General features: G+C 43.1%; 1 protein-coding gene across 3 annotated transcripts in view; it reads left to right on the top strand.

Moving 5' to 3' along the window:
- Window positions 1-13,130, top strand: part of LOC138261322 (uncharacterized) — an 888,401-nt gene that overhangs the window by 862,541 nt on the left and 12,730 nt on the right. For all 3 annotated transcript variants that reach the window (XM_069210158.1, XM_069210160.1, XM_069210159.1), the window contains 2 exons: window positions 1,358-1,517; window positions 6,671-6,780. In XM_069210158.1, the coding sequence (XP_069066259.1) occupies window positions 1,358-1,517; window positions 6,671-6,780 (270 nt within the window). The remainder of the gene's footprint in view (window positions 1-1,357; window positions 1,518-6,670; window positions 6,781-13,130) is intronic.

Below are 13,130 nucleotides of genomic sequence, written 5' to 3' on the forward strand. Positions count from 1 at the left end.
TTAGACAATTATATATCGTTTGGTCTCCCTGCGCTGTTAGCAGTTGGTGGAGAAAGTCTGCAGCATGGAGGAATCCTCGTAAAAGATGTACGATCATCTACTCATAATCATGAGGGTTATTCACTGGCTCACTGCTTCAGATCAGTGCTAACTGCAATGTGCTATGCTTTTTCCCACTTAGCACCTTACTAAAAATGGTCTGGTGGAAGGTAAGTTACTTAACGGTCCAATGAATATCTCCTAATAGCATCTAGAAACAAAATGTTTGGAGCTGGGCTGCCAAGAAGAATGCTCCTCTTGCGGGCTATTGTCACCATTGCAAGGCCTCAACGGGAGCATTCAGTTGGCGCCAGCTCCATGATCAGCTTGCGTGCCTTGTCTTAGATGCGTGCAAGTCAAGTTGAGTCTGAGGCGCTGTGATCTTCTAAAGGCTTCAGCAGCTGCATACATTGGAAGCTGCTCTCTGTCTCTCACTTTGCTGGCCATTTGTTATGGGTTTTCACCTCGGGCTTGGGCCCATAATTGTGGTGGAGAATGATTAGCACAATTTTCCTTCCCAATCATGGGATAATAAAGATTAATTATGCACTTCCCCATACAAAAATTTTACCGGTTATATTTTGGCAGGTTTGAGCCGCCGAAATTTAACATTAAGGGTCGGATTTTATTACACTCATATTTACTGATTGAGGTACAATTAATAAAACCTTTAATTCTGAACCCTGCATTTGACCAGAGTCTGCAGTTTACTGGACCGCTTGTCACGAGGACCTTAGTGCCCACAAAGATCCCTTCTATGGTGTGCATGAGATCCACTATGAAAACTAATCCGTTTCCCGTGACATCTTGCCCAATTCAACTGTTACATTGTCCCTCCAATTGCCTACTCATCCTTTCATAAACAGTAGTTTTTGTTGTTGTTTGGGCACATCTCTGCACTTTTTGCATTCTATAAAACATAGCTGAAATCAGGAGTTTCTTACTCTCCCTAAACGTGCTCTCCAGGATTTTCTCCCTAGATTTTCTTATCCAACCACACTAGTGGGACCTCCATTGATGTGGACAGCTGCACTCCAAAATGCTCCTCTTTTGATTCATTGGTTCATTTAATTCCACCAATGAGAAAAAACAACTGCAAAACTTGTGTTTTGTATAGAGTGACATATAATATGGTATATCACACTTTTTAACAGTTATGTGTACGTAACTGGCAATGTGGTAAGACAATGTTTTCTGTGTTAGAAAAGACTGCTGTGCTGCAATGTGCTTAACATAGTGCATTAATCTTGCACCACTTACAATTTTTATCTTACCATAATAAACGTTTTTGTTTTAAACGACTTTTACTTTTATGCAGATAGAGGAGAATTGCCATCGTATTGATATGCCTTTTGAAAAGAATGGGATTTCAATAAGAAAAGAAGCCACCGGAATCGAAGTTTCTAATCAGAAGGGTGTTTCCTTGGTGTGCGACCATCATGAAATTTGCAGCCTCACCTTGCACGGGTGGCATCATGGTGAGTTCCACAACAGTTTGAATACTTTTTAATTTCATATTTTTAGGTCTGGCTTATACACAGTTTAGCTGTCTTGATAGCATAATTGATTTTAAAAGTTATAAATAAAAACTCATACCTATAAAGCTGCAGAGCGGATAATACCTGTTCAATGATTGGTCTGTTCACCTGTCATTTACAATTTGCTTCCACCCACCAAAGCGTACACAAGAAACTTATTTTCACATGATGTGTATGAACACTATAAAGGGTTTCTATATAATGTCTAACCATAACTGCACCCACACGATGTAATACAATTGTATTTGATGCTTAACTTTGGTTTTCTGATTTCGAGAAATTATTGCAAGCATATGAACACCAAACTATGACAGTGTTGTATGTTTTTATGTTTTATTTCTATTTTTGAGGCATATATTTGAAAAATACAAAAAAGTAACCATTGAATAAGCGTGCCAAGGCCAGACCTTTTGGCTTTGCTTTTGCTTATTTGTATTTGTTCTTTTTATGCATGAATGTTGACGTGACTCATTTTACCAGCTTTGGGTATGAATGGAATTGCATTGTGCCACATATTTTTGGTTGTAAAATAATGTGTTCATAAAAATGTTATTTTAACAAAACATTTTTGAAAAGCCTAAAGAAATTGCAGTAGAGCAGGCATTGGTAATTGTAAGAGTCTCACTTTTCTCAGTTCCTGCATTTAGAGCACCCATATCTTTCCCACTCTTACTTCACCTTAAACCCTTCTGCAATTGCCTTCTAACTGGTATTCATTGTGTGCTTTCTGGGCAAACAAACAGTAAGGGGGAGGTCAATAAAAAGTAATGAAAGGGTCAAACAACATTTTAAACATTAGAATTTTTTTAATTTTACATGAACTGATAGAGACTTCTAGCTGCAGTTCCTTACCATTGAATTCTCTCCAGGGGTCAGACTGGATCCGGAAGATATTCATGAGCAGTACCCCTGTGTGCTGGTAGGTGCTTTGATTGGCTCTGTGTCCATCATCGGTGTTGTCATTGCTGGAAATGATATTGCAGTGCCTATATAGGTGCCACCCATAGGCGCCAACGTGAGTTCCTTTCTTTCAGTGCCAGCCTGCGCTGATCTGAAGAGAGCTACTGTTAGTCGTTTTTTGACATGTCTTTTTTTTAGGTCAAGCGTGCAAGCTCTTTGACCTGTTGTAAGTATTGTGGGGTTTTAACCACGCCCCCTGCATCACTTTTACTGATTCATGGGCTTGCCTTTCAAAAATCCTTTATTATCATTGGTAAATGCTTTCCATGTGTCCCTCCTTGGGGAGGTTTTGTTACCGTGTTGCAGACTGACCCTGTTACATGGATAATTGCATAATTGCCGATATGTTTGACTGTGAGCGAACTTCTTTTTCCTCTTGTGTCTCTCCTTTGCGTTCATCCTCATGGCGGCCACGGCGCTTTGAATCAGCTTGCTTATGTGAACCAATATTTTCCTTTTCATTTTCAACTTATGTGGCAAGAAAAGTCCAGTTAGAAATTTACAACGCCCGTATCTCTAACTGGAGCAAATGCGAGGCCCATTACATTGCAAATGCTTCTTTTACTTTTGTCAAACTCTTTTTCAAGCGATTTCTCCTAGTGTGTCCAGGGATGTCTTCTAGACAGGTTTCAAGCCCTGCTGGTTCTGTCATCGGACAATGTATGTGACAGATCTGCACTTTGTGTGTTTGTAGCACAACCACAACCCAAAGTTGTGCTCCGAGTGCTGGGCCATGTATCCGAAGGCTTTGAAGGAGCGGTACCTGAAGCAGATGGCGGCCCGGCACACAACTCAATGCTGATCAAGGTCTTGGTTGAGAGGAAGGTCCTGGGACCTTGTCGCGGAGTCCCAAGTCATCATCCCGTTCAAAGTCCTAGGACGATCAGGTAATTTGAGGCATAAGAAGAAAGTAAGAAGTCAAAGTGCTCTTCAACGTCTCCTCATTTTTCGGCCGACACGTTGATGGAATGTCGTCATTCTAGGCCTCATTCTGTGAAATCTGTGCTTTGGCTGACTCCGCGCCTCCCAGAATTTCCAGGAGCAGGAGCGTCTCCTGCCCAAATGAAAGAGTTCTATGTGGCCATGTGCCTCATTTTTGGGCAGTCCGACCCTGCTGGAGCGCCTTCGAGCCCCATGTTGTTGGAGTGGGCCCCCTCTGGTTCTGCAGTGGCAGCTCTGGCTTCAGTGCTATGGGGGTCTGAGGGATCCAGTCCTGGATCCGGACTGGCACCATTTGTACCACTTCAACTTTGTCCAGCACCGGTCCCAATGCAACGCTACCAGCACCACAACACCTACCAGCAGCGCCATCCCCATTTTCATCCCGACTCCAAAACGGAGCTGGATGAGCATCACTCAACACCGACTTGGCAGGAGCTTTGCTATCTTGCTTAGATCCTGAGTCCTATTTCACCAGGCTAGGCCTCGGGAAGAATGAGAGGGGTCGCTGGACCATTTAAACTACAAGCCCTGCAAAAGTGCAATGGACTTGCATTCGGACTTGGGTGAAGACAGTGGACTTGACACATCTTCAGATACTAGCATGCTTTCTCACCCTCCCATGGCTATAGTGGAGGGAGCTTCTTATGCAATAGAGGTAAGGAGGGCAGCTGAGGTCCTGGACCTTCAACTACCCTTGGTGACCGTCAAGACTAATCTCTTGACAGAGGTGCTGAAACCAGGACCTTCCACCTCAGAACCCCTGTTCACATTTAATAATACCCTCACTGATGTCCAGCTGGGTATCTGGTTCAAACCCAACACACTGGATTCTATAAACAGGACGAGTGCCCACTGCACCTGGGGACCCACGTTTCCTGACACAACACCCTTCCCCTGAAAGCTTGGTGGTCCAAGTCTCTACTTCCGAAGGCCCTTCCTTACCACTGCCCCAGATAGGCCAAAAGGTTGGATTCATTTGAGAAGAAGATATTTTATTCTGCCAGCCTTGCTTTGCAGTCAGTGAACACTGCATGCCTCTTGGGCCGTTATTTCCATGCGCTGTGGGATACAGTTGCTTAAGTGCTGCCATAGGTCCCAGAGAAGGCCCAGGCGATACACTCTCAGAGTGTTTCCAATGGGAGAAGCGCAGCAAAGTTCACAATTCCTTGTGGACCTGAGAGGGCTGACTCACTAGGCAGAGCAGTTTCCACAACAGTGGCCCTGAGACACCACGCCTAGCTGAGGAAGTCTGGCTTTTTGGGGAATGTCCAGTCTTCTTTGATGGACATATCATTCAATGGCACCTGTCTCTTCAGACACAAGGCAGGCTTGGCATTCAAGCGTTTAAAGGATTCTTGTGCTACGTCCAGGTCCTAAGGCCATGTTGCGGTCCCTAGTCCCCCCAGTTTTCCTTTCACCCCTTTTGTGGCTACAGAACAGGTTACCAACCACATTACTTCCTGTCCAGACACCGGGCCATGCATGCTGCCTAGCATCTGCAAGGCAGGGGGCACAGGATCCAACAACCTCATGGGTCAGGTGGCCAGGGGTCTGGTCAGTCCGTTGCCCCCCTGCAGCAACCTCTGAACCCTCCTAGTCTGCCTCCCCCCCACCATGGGCCAGTTAGCAACAGGATTCACCATCTCCCCGCTGCACTGGCAATCAATTCAGACAGGTGCATTTTGGAGATAGTCCGAAGGGGCTACTCCCTCCCCTTCAAGACTACCCCTCCAGCCATGCCACTATCTTACAACGGGATATCGGAGGATCATTTGTCCCTTCTCTGTTAGGAAGTTGCGACCCTCTTGGCCAAGGGAGCCATAGAGATGGTTCCTATGTCAGAAGTAGGCTGTAGTTGCTATTCCTGCTGCTGTCTGGTCTCCAAAAAGGACAATGGCCTTTGCCCTATCCTAGACCTATGAGCCCAAAATCTCTTCCCCAAGAAGGAGAAGTTCAGGATGCTTACGTTGGCTCAGGTTTTGTCTGCCCTGGAACCAGGAGACTGGTTGGTACTGATGAACTCTCAGAAAGCTTATTTCCACATCTCCGTCATGCCTGCCTACAGACATTACTTGTGGTTCATGGGAGGCTACAAGCACTTTCAGTTTACTGTGCTTCCATTTGGCCTTACTAGCGCCCTTCGGGTGTTCACCAAGCTCATGCTGGTGGTTGCAGCTCTGCGAGATCAGGGGTTTCAGTCTTCACCCATCTCGGTGTGAAGAGATCTACCTGAGATGGTTAGAATGTCTGCAAGATAAGTGGACATGCTGGTCATTGTAAATGATTGAGCTGGCTTTGAAAATGGTGCGGGCCAGTAAGAGGAGCCAATAGAATTCCATCAGGATGTGGGTGATGTATATTCCTTCAGGCTAGGATGAGGCGTGGTGCACTATGTAGGATGCCCCTAAAATAGAGCATTACCCCCATCCAGATGCAAAAGTATGAATGAATGAACAGAAATTTTGAAGTCACTTTTTGGACGGTTTGATTTTGTTTAGAAGAGGGAGCTGGTACCAGGCTATCTTTGTTTTTTAGCAATTTGCTCCTTGAGGGTGAGGTTTACGTCCTGGGTGAATCCAAGTGACTTTACATCCAGTGAAGGTTGTTACTCAAAGTCCCATCAAGGTTTATGCTTTGATTCTGGTTTGTACTGAATCTTGTTTTTTTAGGTTTTAGGTTTTTGGCATATAACTGAAAAGATTACTTAGTTGAGTTGAGCTTTAAGTAGGAGCTGGTCAACGAAGGTCTGAATGATGTGCAAGCAGAGTTTGAAGCGTTGGATGCCTGAAGCAGAACACAAGTAATCTAAACAGCCTAGGGCCGGAACAATCTGTGGTCTGTAAAACATTTGCACTCAGAACCTGTATGTAGAATCCTTTCCTATACACATTTTAATATCTAGGTGTTCTTTCATATATTGTGAAAGAACATAAACCATTATCTAACAATAGCTAGAAAAACAAAATAAGGTCTGTGTAACATTACATCCCTACAACTTCTTCCTAATGGTAAACCCGCCCTTTAATATCTAAAACACCGTATCCTGAACACTGCATAGAAAAATGCCTCAAATGTTCTTAAGTGTTGCCTGTTTTCACTGATTCACAGCTGCCATCATTGGATCGGGTTGATGATTGATCATTATCTATAATATAATACACTCTATTAAACAGTGTTTGTTCTTTGATTAGGTACCTCAGCTGGACTCTTTGGAACTAATGACAATGAAGCTGGAAATGAATTTATGCTCCCTGATCACTCCTTCACCGACAATGTCCAAGAGTTCACTAAGAGTTGGCAGGTAAATATAACAAACAGTGGTGAGAAGAACATTTTTTCAGTTTTTGAAAACACTAAATCAATGTTTTTGGATATATTCTTATGGAAGGTTACACATGTTAATTAATTTGCTTCATTGAATATTTACAGTACACTACTGTACTTTCCCGGCAACAAAAGTGAGGAACACAGTCCCAGAACATTCCGTATGACACATTGACAGGGACAAATCTCAGAAGACTGTTTTGCCAGAATCCTTACTGACACCAAAGTCACTCTGCTTGAAGTGATCAATGACTGACCAAAGGGTTCAAAGCAAATGCCCCCTATTTTGAAATATTTGCATTGAATCATCTCCCTGCCAGATTCCAATTAAAATCCTGTTGTGTGATTTGTAAGGCACTACACCCGAGGAATATGATTAACTTGCTTCTAAACCCGCAGTGTTCATTGGTGTCTACATGACGAGGACTACCTAATGGCCAGGCTGTAATCCCACGTGTCTCATAAAAAAAATGTATGCCACCAGGATCTCTCTGCACATGGACTCTTGACCTCTTCTTGCACTTCAGACTTGCTCCTTACTTGAAGCAACATATGAACGGTCCCAAAACCTATCCCTTCACAGGCTTTCTACCATCCTAGACTGTATCTCTTCTCCCACACTTACTTTTCTAAATTCATAATCTAACCGTCTGAACATGTTTCTGTATCCTGTCCTGACGTGTTGGCAACTTATCCTGCAGCTGTGTAAAGTGTTCAATTTCCCTTTGAGGGTAGTCTTGTTTTTCATAATTTCCTCGAAAAAATTAAATAACACAAATATCTATGGGACAAAAATAAAACAAGTATTGCAATTATGACATAGTCAGACCATGCAGTATCTTTTTTTCTGTCTTTTGTTTACTAACCGTTGACTGTTTCCATTTGCAGGTTTCTTCTATTTCTCTCTCTTCTCCAACACTTAACTATTTTTTAGGGTTTACAAATGTTCCCCGAATTCTGGTCTCTTAGAGATTACAGATCACACTGAACTTAGGTCACTGCTCAAAGCATTATAAACCTAAAGTACTATCCCCGTTCGTAATGCCGGGATGTATAAATTGCACACAACTGGTTCATGAACTGGGATGTAATTTGTGACACGGTCTGTGTACTGGTCAGTGAGATCACAAATTCCCTATTCACAAAGTTGCAAAAAAAAATTGTCTAATGAACAATCAGGCAGGTCACGTTTCATGACCCACTGTGAGAGATGGTTATCGAGGGATATGGGGCTGGATATAATCCCTGCATAAACATAAAAAAACATAAATAAGAAAAACATCTACCATCAATTCGTACAGCAGGTAATTGACCCACTCGAGCAAATGAGCTGTAATGCCGATTGCCAGATGTGCAAGTCAGTTGGATGGAGGGAACACAACTCTCTTGAAAACACATTGCAAGAGACACAATAAGGGCTTCCATAAAACTGAAGTGAGCTCAAAAACGTCACATCCAGCTAAATCCATCACCGAGGCTGCAAACCAAATAAGGGAGATTTTAACCTTGCACAAGAAGCTAGCCATCCTCGAACCCAAAACATCCCATGTGTTACCCAAAACATTATAGAGACTTTCTAACATTATTTGAGCCCAAAATTACCAAAATGCATGTCTCCATCTCTTAGGATCAGTAAATATCCCTGCACTGGCATCCTGGGGATAATCACAAATTGATTCTGCCGGTGGTCTTTTTACACAAAATAATTTTTCTGTGCTGGTCAAGGGGTGCCTTGACGTTCATCCTGAATGATTATTAGAGCTGTAAAGCTGAGCTGCCAAAATATCTTCGAGGTCTTTTGACCTGGATACCTACAGCAGCGGATGGTTACTTTCCCTTTCACCTATAGGTAGGAAGACCTTCCTACTTAGATATACCTCCGCTTACCATTTATTGGCTTTGAGGGTGTATCTGCTTTCCTTGTCCTGATGAAGACCCAGCTTCAAATCATTCATGTAAACCGGTTGACAAGTCAACACTAAAACAAATTAATAGCTTGATATCAGTTGATTGTTCAAAGGCAGAATGACTGTTTGCCCTATTGATAGTGTCTAAAAGACTTTCAAGCGCTCTTCTGTTTACTATATGTTGTCTGTGTGTTATGTTATGACCTCACGATTGCAAACACCTCTGTTTGTAGATTTTTCTGCTTTAAGTTTTGAGATATATTTTGGCATACTTAAGTGATGTCTTTCTTGAAGGAATACATTTCTTATCAAGCGAACTCCTGACCCACAAAGAAAAATATTTTGTATAAATAAACCAGTGATAATATATGTAACAGACCCAGATTCTGAGGGTTGCCGGGCACAACATATGTGTATTAAACTGGCATCCCGTGGGAGGCGGAATACATTCTGTGTATTATATTAAATGTTTGCAAGGTATGCCCAGGCTACATTGAGGAAGACATTATAGTACAATACTCTTGTAAAGCTTTATGATCCAAGATCTGATGATACAATTGAAGAGACTTTCTATATCTGAGTGCCAACCTCTGGAATCAGTACCTCATAACTTTTGCACAATAGGTACAGGTTTAAATAAAATAATAAAATCTATTTGTAGGCTTGCCTACTGCATCTTTAACCCCTTAGCTGCTGGGCTTCCCGTCCCCCCAGTGATGAGCCCTTTTTTGGCTATTTGGGGTAGTTTACACTTAGGCCCTCATAACTTTTTGTCCACATAAGCTTTCCAAGTCAAATTTGCAGCCTTTTTTCCAACATCCTGCGGATTCTAAAGGTACCCAGACTTTGTGGCATCCCTGGCGAAGACCGAGAGATTAGCCAAAATACAGTTGAAATATGGGATTTTGGGGAAAAATGGGAAAAGGTGATGCAGAAGAAAGCATCTGTTTTTACATGGAAATGTGATCAATGAAGGGTTTGCAGTGAAAAAATAGCCATTTTCCCAGCTTTCAGGAGCAGACAGACCTGAATCCGAAAATCTAATTTTTCAACACAGTTTTGAAATTTCACTGGGACATACCACATTTTTCCTATTTTTAGTGCGTTCAGTCTCCTTTCAGTTAGTGACAGAAATGGTTGTGAAACCAATGGTGAGTCCAGGACGGCCAAACATTTCTGTAAAGTAGACAACATTTTGAATTCAGCAAGGGGTAATTTGTGCAGATCCTTCAGGGTTTTCCTATGGAAAGTAACAGTTGAAATAAAAAAAATGAGTTGAAAAAAGCAGCCATTTCTGTCTTCGTTTTCTTCTGTAACTTTTTCCAGCTATGACATATTTTTGAAAGCATTATACTGTTACATCTGCTGGCCCCTTCTGGTTGCGGAGATATATAGAGTTTGGAGGTTCATCAAGAACCTAAGGTACCCAGAGCCAATAAATGAGCTGCACCTTACAATGGATTTACATTGTATACCAGGTATACAGCAATTCTTTTGGTAAAATATAAAGAGTGAAAAATAGGTATCAAGGAAACGTTTGTATTTCCGAAATGGACACAAAATATGGAGGTTAGAAGCAGTGGTTATCTGCACATCTCTAAATTGAGGGTACCCATACTAGCATGTGAATTACAGGGCTTTTCTCAAAATGACTTATTTCTTACACACTGTCTTACATTTGGAGGGCATAAATATAGAGAAAGACAATGGGCAATAACACTTGTTCTTCTATTCTGTGTTCCTCCAAGGCTTTTGATAAAAATGATACCTCACTTGTGTGGGTAGGCCTAGTGCCCGCAACAGGAAACACCCCAAAACACTATGTAAACACATCACATTTTTCCAATGAAAACTGATGTTTTTTTTGCCAAGTGCCTAGCTGTGGATTTCTTTGCTCTAGCTCAGCCGGCACATAGGGAAAACTAGGAAACCTACATATTTTTTAATACTAGACACTTATGAGAATCTAGAATGGGGTGATTTGTGGGCTCACACCAGGTTCTGTCACCAGAATCCTTTGCAAACCTCAAAGTTTGTCTAAAAAAACACATTTTCCTCATATTTCAGCGATACAAAGTTCTGAAATCTGAGGGGAGCCCAAACTTCCTTCCACCCAGCATTCCCCCAAGTCTCCTGATAGAAATTATACCTAACTTGTGTTGGTAGGCCTAGTGCCCGTGACGGGAAACGCCCCAAAACACTACGTGGACACTTCACATTTTTCCAATGGAAACGGATGTGTTTTTTGCAAAGTGCCTAGTTGTGGATTTTGGGCTCCACCTTAGCCGGCGCATAGGGAAACCTAGCAAACCTATACATTTTTTAAAACTAAACACTTGGGGCAACCCAGAATGAGGTGACCTGTAGGGCTCTTCGCGAGTTCTGTGCCCCAGAATCCTTTGCAAACATCAACATTTGGCTAAAAAACACTTTTCGGTGCATTTCGGTGATGAAAAGTTCTGGAATCTGAGGGTAGCCACAAACATCCTTCCACCCAGCATTCCCCCAAGTCCCCCGATAAAAATGTTACCTCACTTGTGTCTGTAGACCAAGCACCCACAATAGGGAAGGGCCCAAAACGTATAGTGGCGATAATGATAACTGAGGTGGCTGTACTATCTAGTCCTGGGATAGGAAAACCTATCAAATCCATACATTTCTGAAAAGTAGAAATCAAGGGAAGTCCAGGGAGGCATTGATTGGGAGGATTCCCCAAAGTCTTTTTCCCCAGAATGCCCTGCAAAGGTAAACGGTTGAATAAAAACACTATTTTGCTTGCATTTCTGTGACGTAAACTAGAGGAATATACAGAGATCCACAAACTGCTTACCACCCAACATTCCCCAACTTGTCCCAATATAAATGCTACCCCACTGGTATGCTTAATGCCCATGACAGCAATGTATCACAAAACAGTCAATGGTAGTCTTTACATGAAGGCTACTGTTGACCCTGGTGTGATCCATTCCTGACGCAGGCACTGGGCACAGGCAGATAGGTGGGGTACCGTTTTTATCAAGACAAATTGGGAAACGCTGGGTGGTATGATTGTTGTAAATCCCTGCACATTCCTGTAGTTTGTGTGACAGAAATGCAAGGAAAAATAGTTTTTATTTAACATTTCACCTTTGCTGGTAAGAAAACTTTGGGTAATCCACACAAGCCATGCCTCTGTGGACTCCCCCAGGTTTTCAGAAATGTTTCTGGGTTTAGTAGGCTTCCCTATATGGCCACCGAGCCCAAGACCCAAAATGCAGGTGGCCCGCCTTACAAAACCAGATTGTTTTGAGATAGATAATTTTGATGTCTCCGCAATACGATTTGGGCCCTTCCCTGTCACGGCCCTGTGCGAAGATGGGGATTACCCAAACTGTGCGAGTCCTCCAGCAGGACTTCAAGGTGGGTTTCTGCACTAACTTCGTTTTGAGTGTAAGGCCCAAAACTATCTTGCACTCTGCCAGCGAAGAGGGAGTCCACTGGTGTGCCTTAGAATGGGGCCCTAGAGTGCCTCTATGCTCCCTCACAAATTGTTCTGCATGGAAATGTGTCTGCAGCACAATTTGCTGAAGGAAGTCAACATCCAAAAAGAGATGGACGCTTTCGACTGGCAAAAACATTGGCCGTATCGACTTTACATCCAGCATCACCAGTATAAGGTGGAATTTGGGTCTGAACTAAATTGAGGGGGGGGCTGCCAAGAGAGCACTCTGTCTGTGCTTGCCACCACACGCACTTGCTCTCTGCTTTGGGCTAACCCGTTTTTGTCCCACTGCACAGACTGTGCTTGCGAAGGGACAGTACTACTGTCTTCATCGTCTCCCTCAGAATCACTGGAAGAAGTGTCTTCGGATGGGACTCCGCCAACTGAAAAATCACTCCCAGATTCTGCTCCATTGTCCTCTCCCTCAGATGCTGTCCCGGTATCTGCTGTCTCGGTCTCCGATCCTGCAACAGAGCTGTCAGCCATAACCCAAGTTGCGGCTTCAGCAGCAGTCATCCAACGAGACACCATCTCTGCTTCTGGCTAAACTGTCCCTCTAAAACACTAGCCTTCATAGGTGGCAGATATGGTGACAAAATTGAAAGTGGGTGTGTGTGTGTGTGCAACAGTAAATGTAAGTCACCGTACCTTTGCTTCTTCCCGTAATCAGCAGGTTCTCCGAAGACACTGAAAATAAAAAACAAAAAAGACACACTATTACTTCACCTTACATACCCATTATCACAGCCTATAGTGCTGGTGGCACCCAGTGCGACAAGCTTTTTTGCTGCTCCCCCTCACATGGCCTCCGCCTTGGATTCCCTCACTACCACCCAGCAAAATTTCCTTCATCTCTCCATAGACCCCCTTACACATACATTACGTTTCTTTTAAAGCACAGGTAACGTCTGGCTTTACTAATCCACTCAGCAATTCACA

The sequence above is a fragment of the Pleurodeles waltl genome, chromosome 10 (assembly GCF_031143425.1).
Source record: "Pleurodeles waltl isolate 20211129_DDA chromosome 10, aPleWal1.hap1.20221129, whole genome shotgun sequence".
NCBI classification, from domain to species: domain Eukaryota; kingdom Metazoa; phylum Chordata; class Amphibia; order Caudata; family Salamandridae; genus Pleurodeles; species Pleurodeles waltl.